Source organism: Hibiscus syriacus, unplaced genomic scaffold (genome assembly GCF_006381635.1).
Source record: "Hibiscus syriacus cultivar Baekdansim isolate YM2019G1 unplaced genomic scaffold, ASM638163v2 tig00112988_pilon, whole genome shotgun sequence".
NCBI classification, from domain to species: domain Eukaryota; kingdom Viridiplantae; phylum Streptophyta; class Magnoliopsida; order Malvales; family Malvaceae; genus Hibiscus; species Hibiscus syriacus.
In genome coordinates, this window is record NW_024063432.1 from 101,061 (window position 1) to 115,233 (window position 14,173).

General features: G+C 33.3%; 1 protein-coding gene across 1 annotated transcript; it reads left to right on the plus strand.

Moving 5' to 3' along the window:
- The first annotated feature begins 202 nt into the window (after positions 1 to 202).
- LOC120185067 (outer envelope pore protein 37, chloroplastic-like) lies at positions 203 to 11,073 on the plus strand. The gene is made up of 7 exons (XM_039189391.1): positions 203 to 598; positions 1,280 to 1,369; positions 1,639 to 1,806; positions 2,041 to 2,135; positions 9,803 to 9,923; positions 10,010 to 10,154; positions 10,862 to 11,073. Exons 1-7 carry the CDS (start codon positions 203 to 205, stop codon positions 11,071 to 11,073), a joined length of 1,227 nt encoding a protein of 408 aa, XP_039045322.1.
- Positions 11,074 to 14,173: the final 3,100 nt, after the last annotated feature.

Here is a 14,173-nt window from a genome sequence, read left to right on the forward strand (position 1 = left end):
TGCCAAATAAAAGGGTCCCACAAGAATCCAAAAGCTCTCTCTCTCTCTCTCTCTCTCCAAATTTCCCAATTTCCAAACAAAGCAAAAACCAAAAGCATAAGGTTGACGAAGAGTAAGCTTCGCCCCTCGAATTCTGATAACCAAAGGGCCTTAATAATTTTTAATCCTTTTCCAATTGTGCAATCCCATTCCAATATCACCAATGCTGAACCCATTTCCTCGAATCCCCAATTACCTCATCCCTCCGCTGTTCCCGCCCCCGCCACCGTCGCCGATCAAGCCGGAGCCGGAGCCGTCTCCGCCGCCCACGAAGCCCGACCACTTTCTGTCTTCGCTGTCATCCCTCAGAGTGACTTCGGAGTTCGACAGTGATAGCCGCGTGTTCTTCCACAAGCTGTCCTGTAAGCTGTTCGATAACCTCGCCAAGCTCAAGCTCTCCTTCATCAACAACAGCAAACGCGAGATCACGGAGCCCCAGTTGGCCTTGTTCTCCAAGCACTTGTCCGTGTACTACGACCCTGAAGAACAGAACGCCGTCTTGCAGGGCTCCTACGATGTGAATCCCACCTGGCATTTGAAAGCAGCCCTTGATATCAAGGTTGGTTTTCTCCCTGCACAATTTTTGCAATGTCAATGAAAATTGTATGGAATTAAAAGGGACCCTGATTATTTATCCTTTTCGCTGTGTATTGGAGATATATGAGATTGTTTATTTGGTTTTAAAGAAAAATTTCATGCGCCTGCTTTGTTTCTGGTGATAGGTTTTGAGTATTCAATGAAATTGATAACGGGGTTTCACATAAATCTGTTTCCATAAAATGGCCAAGTTCGTATTCTCACTTTGAGGCTTGAAGACCTCAAATTGATAATGATGTACTTTTGGGAAGGGGAAGCCAACATTATCAAAATTGTTGTTCAAATGCTGAAATATATTGCTAGCTTTGTATATTTACACTATATATGCTTCCTATTGCATGATAAATGTGATGTTATATGCATTTTGAAAGCAAAGTTAAAGGTAATTAATGAAATTGTGTTGAACTATTATATGGTTTAATAGTCTATTTTAGTATGTTATACATGCATATTAGTAAATAAATCTTTAACTTCAAAAAGTGCGCCTCACTTCAATAAGGCACGCACCTCAGGCCTACGCCTTGCGCCTAAACAGGCTAGGCTATTGAACCCTTATTGCTTTAGTGTGCCTTGCGCCATTTTTTACATTGTGCTGAATGAATATTTCCTGCTACCCCTGAGTATCTCCCATATATGTTCTCAGGCACAACAAGGTGAAGTGGCAGTAATTGCAAAATTTGCTGATCCCAGCTATGCTGTTGAAGTGTTGTCACCTATTCCAGATATTTCGTTGGTGAGCACCGTTTATCCTAGTGTTTTACTAGTGCAAATGAATGAATTAACATGTAGTCCAGAACCATTTATCAGTCGATGAAGTATTTGGTAATTCACTTTCAGCCAATTTTTGTGGTTTTGAGTTGCATTATGTTTGTGTTGTTTTCCTTTAGCGTCACTTAAAACACTTGATTAATGCCAATGTTATTGCATTTTTATGCTTCCACTAACGTGGGTCATAGTTGTTTTTTCCTCTCTAATCATCTGAACTTTCCTGTTGCTGTATAGCCCAAAGCGACATTTAGATTTCCCATGGGAGAAGTTTCATTAGAGGAGAGGGAAGAGGATGATGTGCCCAAGTTGTCATTAAATGGAATTGTTAAAGGTCCAATTTTGAAAGGAGTAGGCACTGCACGTTACAAGGATGAAGAACTGAAACTAAGATACTCATATAAGGTGGTTTTTCCCTAAATGTTATAGTTTTGTGCTTTCAGTCGTTTATTTGTTCTGTGAAATGTTATTTTGCCTTCCATGGGAGATCAAATGGTACATTTATTGTTGAACAACTTAGATGGCTAGGTTTCAAAATTGGCTAAGGTGAAAATGCTGGATTGGAATGATTATGGAGGTGTAAATTTTCGAGCTTTCTGAGTGCTTTAGAAGATAGTTTTGATGGTTCTATGATTGCAGGATGGGACAATGTCATTTACTCCTAGCATTTCACTGCCGACAAATAGTGCATCGTTTGCGTTCAAACGACGCTTCAGTCCATCGGATAAATTGAGGTTAGTACATATTACTCCTTATCTTTGTAAATGTTGAATGGAATCTCTCGTGGAATTATATGTGCGCAAGGGCTAGATATAACTAAGGCTATAAACGAACCGAACGTTCAACGAATCGTTCGACGGGAAATTCCTTTATGTTTGTTTATTTATTAAATGAACGAATATAAATAAGATTTTTTGTTCGTTTAATTAAATGAACGAACATGAACAAATGACTCGTTCTTTCATATACGTTCCTGAACTTCAATAATTGGTTTGTTTATGTTCATTTACACTCGTTAATCCATTCATTTATATCCGTTGTTTAATTAAATTTATATTTATCTTCGTTTATTTATACTTTAAGAATTTTTGCTTGATTTAAAAGAAAGTTACATTTCATGTTCATTTGTGTTTGTCAAAACCAGGAAGTTTTTGTAATTCTCTCTTGTATTCCATATATGATACTTACACAGTTAAATACACACCTTATCTTAGGAAACTACTAAATTAGGTAAGTGATTTTAGGAATAAATATAATTCCTTAAAGTTAGGGTCCTAGCTAATAAAATACATTCACAAATATCCTACCAGATTACATAATCTACTTAATTTAGGGATCTAATTTCTGACACTCCCCCTCAAGCTGGGGCATGGATGTCTTCCATCCTCAGCTTACCTGTTAACTTCTGAAAATACTTATCAGGTAATCCCTTGATAATTATAGCTGCAACTTGATCTCCAATGGTCACATAGGGAGTACAGATCAGGCCACTATCAAGTTTTTTTATGAAATGTCTATTCATTTCAACATATTTTATTCTGTCATGTTGAACTGGATTATAAGCAATATTAATTGTTGATTTGTTATCACAATATAGCTTCATTGGTCCATTCCATTTGACATTCAAATCCTCTAAAATAATCTTCAGCCATAATAACTCACAAATTCCCAAAGCCATAGCTTGAAATTCAGCTTTTGCACTGGATTTAGCCATACTATTATGTTTTTTGCTCCTCAAAGTAACTAAGTTTCCTCAAAAGAAGGTGCAGTACCCTAAGGTTGATCTTCTATCAACTATGGACCTTGCATAGTCTACATCAGTGTATGCTTCTAGAGTTAAAATTTCCTCCTCTTTTAAACATAATTCCTTTGCCTAATGTACCCTTCAAGTACTGCAAAATTTGATCCACAACTTATATGTGATTCTTTAGGATTATGCATGAACTGGCTCACAACCCCAACAACATATGCTATGTCTATTCTGGTGTGTGACAAATAAATAAGCCTTCCCACAAGTCTCTGAAATGAATTTCTATCAACTGCTACATCATCATCTTTTGAATCTCCAATTGTGATTGACTTCTATTGGAGTTTGAACAAACTTAGGATGAACAAACTTAGGAAGAAATATTGTTTCTTATCATTCCTCTATAAACAGATTACAACTTATAGGAAAGGGTTAGTACAAAATAGGAAATTATCCCTAAAAATATTAAGTTAAAATTAGAGGCTATTTATACTAGTAAATTCTAGAAATAAGGAGAAATATTTTGTCCCTTAATTCTCGAAATTCCAACACTCCCCCTCAAGCTGAAGTGTAGATGCTTATCAAACCCAGCTTGCCAGTAAGATCTTCAAACATGTTTTTGTTTAAGTTTTTATTTAACAAATATGCAACTTCTTGTTTAGTGGGTAGGTAACTTATACACACTTCTCTTGAGTCGGCCTTTTCTTTGATAAAATAGAAATCTATCTCCACGTGTTTGGCACAATCGTGATGAAGTGGATTGTGTGCTATACTGACTGTTGCTTGATTGTCACAGTACATCTTTATAAGTCTAATATGTGGTATCTTTAGTTCCCCTATTAGTCGTTTTATCCAAATTCCCTCGCATATACCATGAGACAAGGATCGATACTCTGCTTTAGCACTCTACGGGCTACAACAAATTATTTTTTGTTTCTCCATGTTACAAGATTACCCCATACATAACTGCAATAACCACTTGTAGAACGTCTGTCATTTACTAAATATGCCCAATCTGCATCAGTGCAGATTTCCACATAACGACTAGCTGTTTTCTTAAAGTGTAGACCTTTAGTCGGAGTTCCCTTCAAATACCTCAACATTTTGTACGCATCTTCTAAGTGTTTCTCCCTTGGAGTGTGCATATATTGGCTGATGACACTCACACCGAAAGCAATATCGGGACGAGTGTGAGATAGGTAGATGATTTTTCCTATGATTCGTTGATATTTTCTCTTGTCTACTTTTTCTCCATCCTATTAATGTCTAGCTTTAAATTGAACTCCATTGGAGTCTCGAAGGTTTGCAACCCAACATTCTAGTTTCGTTAGTAAATCGAGAACATATTTCCATTACGAAATAGAAATACATGTTTGAGACCTTGCTACTTCCATTCCCATGAAGTATTTAAGATTTCCCAAGTCTTTAAGTTCAAATTCGGTGCTAAGAACTATTTTAGCCTTCTGACTTCACTTAAGTCATCCTTTATTAGGATATTATTCTCAACATAAATGACAATAATAGAGCATTTACCCTCTTCTATGTGTTAGTAAAGAACAGTGTGGTATGCCTTGCCCTTGAATATAATTCTTGTTGGTCATAACCTTGGCAAACAGCTAAACCATGCCCTCGTTTAATTCAATTGAGGAATGCATTTTTTACATCTAATTGAGTCAAGGGCCAATCAAGGTTGACAATAAGAAAAAGCAGAACTCGTATAGTATTTAGTTTGGCAACGGGAGCGAACGTCTCATCGTAGTCGAGGCCATGGGTTTGGGTGAAACCTTTTGCCATGACTCGAGCCTTGTGTCGATCAATGCTACCATCATGTTTAAATTTTATGGTAAAAATTCATTTGCAGCCTACTGTTTTCTTTTCTTCAGGCAAATCCAAGATTTCCCAAGTTTTATTGTTTTTAGAGCATTCATTTCTTCTATTACAACACGTCTTAAGGGATTCTTCCACACTCCTTGGAGTCTCTACATAGATAATATTAGTCATAAAATTCTTGTAGGACTTAGATAAATTTTCATAAGATAAAAATCGAGAGTTAGGATGTTGAGTGCAGGCTCTTGTGCCTTTACGGATAGCAATCCGAAGATCCAAGGATAGAGAAGTAGGAAATACCTCTAGTATAGAATAGCCCTCGAGTGTGGATGAGATTGGCACTGCAATGTTAGTTTCAAGAGAATAACGGCGCCAAGAATATACAAGGAGTTCAGGAGCATCTTGTTGTTGTTTCTCAGAGGCAAGTGGTTGTTGTGTTTCTATAGAAAGGTCATTATTAGGAATGATAGAGTGATTTTCCTGCTGTTGTGTAGGAGGAGCATTCAAATCGAGAATTATAAGGACTTGATGGTTATTAGGATTTTGTGTGACATCAATGGTTGGAGTAGGATCTGGAGGAATAATAAGAAGGGTATTAAGGGTCTCATCTTTATTAGAGTCTCCCCCTGAAGATGAATTGTTGAAAAATAAGGTTCGATTTCAAAGAAAGTTACATCCCGATAGGTAAACATGCGACGCAAGATTGGTGAATAACATTTGTATCCTTTTTATGTAGGAGAATAATCGATGAAAACACATGTGTGAGGTTGAGGATCAAGTTTAGATTGGTAGGGTTGATGGTTATGGACAAAGGCTTTGCAACCAAATATTTTAGCTGGTATAGTAGGAACACAAAATAGTGGAAAGGCCTTTTGAAGGGTATCTAGAGGCTTTTGAAAGTTGAGAACTTTGGATGGAATTCGGTTTATTAAGTAACAAGCAGTAAGGATTGCCTCTCCCCACAAGTATTTTGGGATATTCATGGTAAACATTAGGGCTCGAGCAACGGCTAGAAGGTGTCTATTTTTCCTTTCAGAAACTCGTTTTACTCTGGTGTGTTGGAGCAAGAACTTCTATGTATAATGCCTTGTTCAAAAAGATATGGATTTAATATAGATTTGAAGTATTCTCTCCCATTATCGGTGTGGAGCGTGTATATGGTAAAGTTGAATTGGGTTCAAATCATTGAATGAAAATTTTGGAAAATTTTGGGTGTTTCAAAATTTTCTTTGAGGAGATAAGTCCAACATACTCTAGTATGGTCATCAATAAAGGTTATAAACCATCTAGCTCCCGTAATGTTTTCCACTCGGCTAGCCCCTCATAGGTTATTGTGTATCAATGAGAAAGGTTATGATTGGATATAAGGTTTTAAAGGATATGGTACAAGGTATGCTTTGATAATTGGCAAATTTACACTTTAAGGAATTTGGATTTTTATTTTGAAATAACAGTGGAAGTAGGCATTTTAAATACAAGAAGTTTGGATGTCCTAACCTACAGTGCCACAATATGATGGTGTCCTCATTTGAAGCTAATAGAGCCAATCTTCCTTGTAAATTGTTTTTATTGTCATTATTACATATGTAGAGTACGTCATCAACCTTAGCAGTGCCAAACATCCTCCTCCATTTATGTTTCTATATAACACAACGAAGAGCAGAAAATTCAACAAGTACAGAGTTTACTGATTGATAGTAAATTGCAAGATAAATTTGGAACATGTAGGACTTTCTCAAGTGAGAAATTTCTGGTAAGTTGAAATGCTCCAATTCTAGCAATGGGTGAGTATGAGCCATCTGTTATTTGAATACAGGATTGATTCTGATAGGGGTATAGGTGTAAAACAAGGATGAGTTTCTTGTCATGTGATTGGAAGCACCCAAATCAAGAATCCAGGATGTTTAATTATTAGATTCAAAAGTAATATTAAATGTAGTACCTTGAATAGCAAATGGTACATGGAAATTTGATGTACCAAGTATCTTATGAAGAGTTTCAAGTTCGATTTGCTTAGACGAACGTCCAAAACAGTTTCAATAGCAGAAGAAGAAGATGAGGTGTTGGATTCGGAAAGCGTTTCCACGATTTCTGTCATGGGAGAAAGATAAAACAAGAGAGATTTTTAAAAAGGAAGAGTATGATTGAAAGGGTCCTATTACTTTGATACCATGAAAAACTTTGGAAGAAATGTTATTTCTTACCATTCCTCTATCAACAGATTACAACTTATAGGAAAGAGTTAGTACAAAATTGGAAATTATCCCTAAAAATCTGGAGCTAAAATTAGAGGTTATTTATAGTATGTAAATTCCTAGAAATAAGGAGAAAGATTTTGTCCATTAATTCTCATAATTCCAATAGAGTTTTTTATTGGTCTACACCCTAGTTTTCTAGTCTCCTTCAACAAATCTATATTAAACTTCTGTTGAGATATAAAAATCCCTTATTGTGAGTGTGCCACTTCAATACCAAGGAAGTATTTTAATCTTCCAAGTTTCTTCACTTCAAACTCCTTTATAAGACACTTCTTTAGACTGTCAATTCCTTCATAATCATTTCCCCTAACAATTATATTATCTACATATACCAAAAGTACAATCATTCCCCATAAAAGAGAGTGTTTCACAAATAGAGTGTGGTCACCTTGGCTCTGTTTAAAATATTGTCTCAGCATCAATTTAGTGAACCTCCCAAACCAAGCTCTCGGAGACTGATTTAGTCCATATAAGACCTTCTTCAATCTGTAAACTATTTGTCCAATATTTGGACCAAATTCAGGTGGTGTATCCATGTATATTTCCTCTTAAAGAACTCCATGTAAGAAGGCATTTCTAATGTCAAAATGTTGTAAATTTCATCCCTAAATAGTTGCTAAGGAGAATAGGACTCTCACTGTGTTCATCTTTACAGTAGGGGCAAATGTTTCAAGGTAATCTATTCCATAGGTTTGAGAGTATCCATTTGCCACTAACCTTACTTTGTACCTTTATAAAGAGCCATATGACTTATACTTGACTGTAAATACCCATCTGCACCCCACTGCTTTCTTTCCTTTTGAAAGCTTCACTAAGTCATATTTTATTCTTCTTTAGTACTTCCATTTCATCTTTCATAACATTTTTCCAGTTCTCATTCTCTAATGCCTTAGATACAGTCTTAGGAATGGCGATGACGTTTAGACTAGTGAGGAATGCTTTGTGATTGAGAGATAACTTTTTATAGGTCATGAACAAGTAGGAAGAATGTTTTGTGGTACATGTTCTTTTTCCTTTTCTAAGAACAATGGGAAATTCAAAATCAGAAGTAGACATAGAATTTTCAGTATCATTTTAATTAAAATGAGTTTAAGAATGTATTGTACTTCAGATTGTATAGGAGTAGGAGAATTGGATGATTTAATCTGCATAGGTTCTTTCTTCCTTGAATAGACCAATAGAGGATGAGTAATGTCATGGATGTTTGGTTGTGGTGTATTAGGCTATGGTTGTGGAGAAGTTGGAGTAGGGGCAGGTTGTGTTTGTTATATTTGTTCAGAATGTATAGGTGTAGAAAAGTCAATGAGAGGCTGAAGTAGAAAAAATATACATCCTTATCTTCCCTAAATGATATCTCCCCTTGATGATAAGGAACACTAAAATAACTTTCTTTTCCCATAAAAGTAACATCAACAGAGGTGTAGTATTTCCTTGCAGGTTGGTGGTAGCACTAGTAGCCTTTTTGAGTGGAAGTAACCAAAAAATATGCATTTTAATGCCCTTGGATCAACTTTTCCTTGACCTTGAGAATGCATATGAACAAAAGCAATACACCCAAATATTCTAGGTTTTACGTTAAATGATGGGATGAAATTTGGAAAAAAAATTGTGAGGACTTGAAGGGGACTTTGGGATTCAAGAATTTTGGTGGGTAGTCTATTTATCATGTAAGTGACAGTTAAAACAATCTCTCTCTAGTATTGTTTAGGAACTTTATTTTTAAATAGAAGGGCTCTTGTTGTGGTAAGGATATGATCATTCTTCCTTTCTGTTACACCATTCTGTTGGGAAGTATTTACACGAATTCATGTATGATACATTTTCTAAAAATTAAGGATATATGACTTGATAAAGTAATCCTTGACATTGTCTGATTTGAATCGCTTTATTTCAGTCCAAAATTGAGTCTTAATCATGGTGTAGAATGTTTTAAAAGTACAGCTAATATCTTATTTTTGTTTTAGTAGGAAGATCCATGTAACCCGTGTACAATCGTCTATAAATGACAAAACATCTAGACCAAGTTAGGATAACATGACCCAAAAATGGAGAACTATAGAGGCTCTAATACCATGTCCAAATCAGGAAGTTTATGTAATTCTCTCTTGTATTTCATATAGGATTACACGGTTAAATATACAAACTACAGTCTTATCTTAGGAAACTATTAAACTTGGTAAGTGATTGATTTTAGGAATAAATATAATTCCTTAAAGTTAGGGATCCTAACAGATAAAATACATTCATAAAAATCCTACCATATTACATAATCTACTTAATTTAGGTATCTAATTTCTGACAATGTTTATTTACGTTTGTTTGCTTATCATTTTAACGAACGAATGTGAACGAACACGAACAAGCTATATTCCTTAACGAACGAACACGAACAAAAATATATGTTTATTTAGTTATTCGTGTTTGTTGTTGTTAAAGTTAAACGAAAAAACATAAACATACTCCCGTTCAATTCATTTACATGCCTAGATGTGCCGTTCCTTTTGTTGTGCATGATAGAGATTCATGAGATACAGAGTTGATTGAAGCGGTGAATTGTACTTATGTGCAGCTACTGGTACAATATTGATACAAACTATTGGAGTGCCGTGTACAAGCACACGTATGACAAAGACATGAAATTCAAGGCAGGCTATGATTCAGAGGTTCATCTATGCTGGGCTTCACTATGGGTAAGTTTATTCTATTTTGTCTAGCTTTTTTGTTTCCTTGAGCTTCATTCCCGTTGAAGATGATAAGTCTTAACGTTTCATTTCAGGTTGGTAATGAAAAAAGAAAGGGTAAGTCGTCCCCAGTGAAGATGAAAATTCAATTCATGATACAGGGATCGCAGGATGACATCAAGTCAACGGTGATATTGTTCCGTGTTAAGAAGAGGTGGGGTACTATTGCATTGCTCCATTGTTATAGTTTTAGGGACATCGTTATTAATAAATAACTATAAACATAAAGGTTAAAGTATACGAATGCTCTCGACCATAAGATGCTATTTTTTGGAGTCTCTTGATGTAGAATGTTACTTTGTTGAGTTTATCGACTATTGAAAGTTACAAAATATCACTTGATTATAAAGTGTTGCTTAGTTGAGTCCTCTGACTATTAAAAGTTATAAAATAGTCATCCGATTATTCATTTGTTCTAAACTTGTCTTTTTTGTTAAAAAAATTGACGATCGTCTGAGTTGAATGTTAACCTGCTCACTAGATATGATAAAATCTTATCCCAAATCTGTTTGAGTTGTATTTTGTGGATGAAGTCTCTGCTTATATTATGTCATCAAGTCAATGTTTGAAATATTATGTCGTCAAGTCAGTGATTGAAAGAAACGGCGGTGCCAGTAGACATCATTAAAATAAGATTTTATCATAATTCAGTTAGTAGTTTAACGTCCAACTCAGACGACCATTAATATTTTAACGAAAAATTGAACATTATGAATAATTGGATGATTATTTTGTAACTTTTAACAATAAGGGATTCAACAAAATAACAACTTATAGTTGGGATCATTTTGTAACTTTTAATAGTCATGTACTAAAAAAAGTCCTATAGTCAGGGTACCATTTGTGTAGTTTACCCAAACATAAACTAATTGTTTCATTAATTTCAGATTTCAGTTTCCATCTCTCACAAACAGCTCCAATGGCGGTGCTTCATCCGAATACTTTTTCTCTGCCTTTGATCTCTGAGTCTGATACTGATTCAGGTTTTCGTAACCAAATAACGCGCAACACGAATAGCCCCTCGGTCACATCATCTTCGAGACGCCACCACCCTATAACTCATCCATTCTTAAATGCTGGAGGTTCTGGTGCATGTTGATATTGATATTTCCTCCTAGTCCCCGGTTATGGGTTTGTGGTTGTATGGCTAAGCAGATTTAGCATTTGGGGACAATACGTTTGGTTATTATGAAACAATCAGAGGAGTGGGGCTGGATGGAAGTATGGAACAAGTGTTCCATATGAGAAACTCTCGGATCCAGAAATTTACCAGCAGAGATGATGCACTATTCTTTCACAAATTTCGAATAGTGGATTGCTGCTAATTATGTAGCATTGTTTCTTTGTTTTGTTTAGATTATTTAGATTTGTTTGTATATTACTATAATTCTTTAACAATTTTTTCTTAAATCAACTGTTAACTTTATAAATCAATTCAAAAAGACTTTGATATTAAAACTATAATAATTCATAAACATGGAATATACATTTCACAAGACTTGGATATTAGTAAAATAATAATTATTGTTAAATAATTTATAAAAGATATTCACATTTTTCCCATAGATTTAATTTAGGAACAACATGACAAGACCAACAAGGGATGTGAAATCAAGTAACTGTTCAGGTTTCAGTCAAATTTTATAGGTCGTGTCAAGTCAATTTGATGGATCGACTCGAATCAGATCGGATCCAAGTCAAATCAGTTCGGGTTATTTTCAGGTTGATTTGACATGAGACTCAATCGGGTTCGGATCGGGTTTATTTCATTTTGGATCGATGTCAGTTCAAGTCAAATTAGGTCCGAATCAATTAAATACCAGGTAATTCAAGTTCAAGTGGACATTAGTCGGATCTCGTTTAGATCGAGTCACATAATTGATAGACAAAATTCAAGTCGGATCTTACCGGGTACGGATTGAGTTTAAACCATATCATTTTTTTGGTTAATTATTTTTTGTTTTTCATGAACAACGAATTGTAATTTGTAATTGTATATGATTTGGAGTAAATCACAAAAATATAAATAATTATGGGTCAATTTTAATAAAAATACAATTTTAAAGACTAAATTGAACAAACATGAAATTACAAATTGAAATTTAAATAAATTAAACAACACCCATTGATGAGAGTTCAAAACGAAATAACTATAAAATGCTAAGTTGAAATTAATATAAAATGGACTAAATTTAATCCATTTAAAAAGTTGATGAACAAAAGTTTATAGGGTTTAAATATTATAATATAATTTTAAGGACTAAATTGATTAAACATGAAATTATAAACTATAATTTAAATAAATTAAACAACATGCATGCATCAAATTAAAACAACTATAATATATGTATGATGAATGTTATGATGCATATACATAATATACATTACACTTATGCATCCATTATACTTAAAATATATTTATATATACTTTTATATATTTTTTAGAATTATAAGTTAAATTATATTTAAATTATTAATTAATTATTTATATAAAATATAAATTAAAATTATGAATATTTGAATTAATTTTATATAATCTAATAAAATCATGTTCAATAAATAAATTATTTAATGAAATTAATTTAATGATTATAATTAAATTTTATAATATAAGTATTATAATTAATTTAAAAATTAATTTTATTAATTTAATTATCATAACTAACAATTTATTTTAATTTTTAGAAAAGTAATAATATTAATTATCATAGTTTATTATAAATTCAAAATTTCACTTCATCAAAATCTTACAATTTCATCAATTGTAACTTATAAGTCAAGTAAATATCATATCAATTCAATAACAAACCGGATGCAAGTCAATTACAGGTCAGATCTATAACAGGTCAAGTAATATCAGTTATTTACCAAACTAATCTTGAGTTCAAGTTCATCTCAGACAGATGCAAGTCAGATTCGATTATTATATTATCGATTCAACACCAGTTCATACTCGAATCGATTTCGAATACCACCACCTCGAACCAAGAGTAGTTTTGACTCGGAATCAATTTCAATTAGTTTTGCATATCGGGTTAACTTTTTACATCCCTAAAACCAACAATGATGTTATTATAATATTTTGATTATATTATAATTATGATATATAATTTTTTAGCATTATATATTTATTGATTCATATATAAATTGTAATAAAAAAATAAGAATTTTAGTAATTAATAATTTTATAGAAATTGTGTAATACCCCAAATATCATGTCAGTGACTTTATTAAAAAGATTTAAAATTTGAGGATTAATTTGAATAAATTATAAAAGATAAGAAATGATTTAGAAATAGTGTTTAAGACCAATTAATAACAATGGAAAAATAAGAGGACATTTTGGTCTTTTAAGGGGGGATGAATTTAAAATCAATTTTATTAGAGATTTAAGAAGGGGAACGTTAAAGCAACTAAGTTATCTCTTTTTCTTCTTCTTTTTCTTCCCGTGTAAGTGCTCTCCTCCATAGTCAAAGGTAAGGCTTCATTTAGCTAGTTTTTCCTTTTGTTTTTGGTTTGTTCTTGAAACATTGAATATCATAGAGGATTAAGGAAGGGTTAAATAAGATTAAAACTAGGAGATGGATGAAATATTTAAGATTGAAGAAAATGGGTTTTGAATGATATGTTGATAAATGAGTTTTTATTGAAGTTTATTAGTATATTTGACTTGTCAAAGAAGTAAATAAGATATTAGAAGCCATGGATGTGATTAAAACATGATAGAAAAGTGGTTTGATTCTTGGTTTGAGATGTTCTTTGGAGATTTTAGATGTTATAAGAAGCTAAATGACGGAAAGTTAGTTGGGATAAGTAAATAAGAGTTTAATAGTATTATAAAAGGTAAAAGTAAGAGAAATGGACTAAATTTATGGAAAAATCGAGCTGAAAAATGAAAAATTTGGGTAAGGGTATCGGTACTACAAGAATAGTACTGATACTATTGGTTTAAATATGCAAAAATATGTTGAACAATATTGATACTGAAAAAGGAGTATTTGTATCATAGTATAGTAGTATCGATACTAAGAGAAATGTATCGATACCATGGATTCCAGAATATAGAAATGGTATTGATACTGAAAGGGAGTATCAGTACCATAGTATATAAGTATCGATACCATGGTAGGGGTACTGATACTATTGAGCCTGGATTTATAAGAAAGGTTGAAATTGTTATAGAAATTGAAATAATAGTA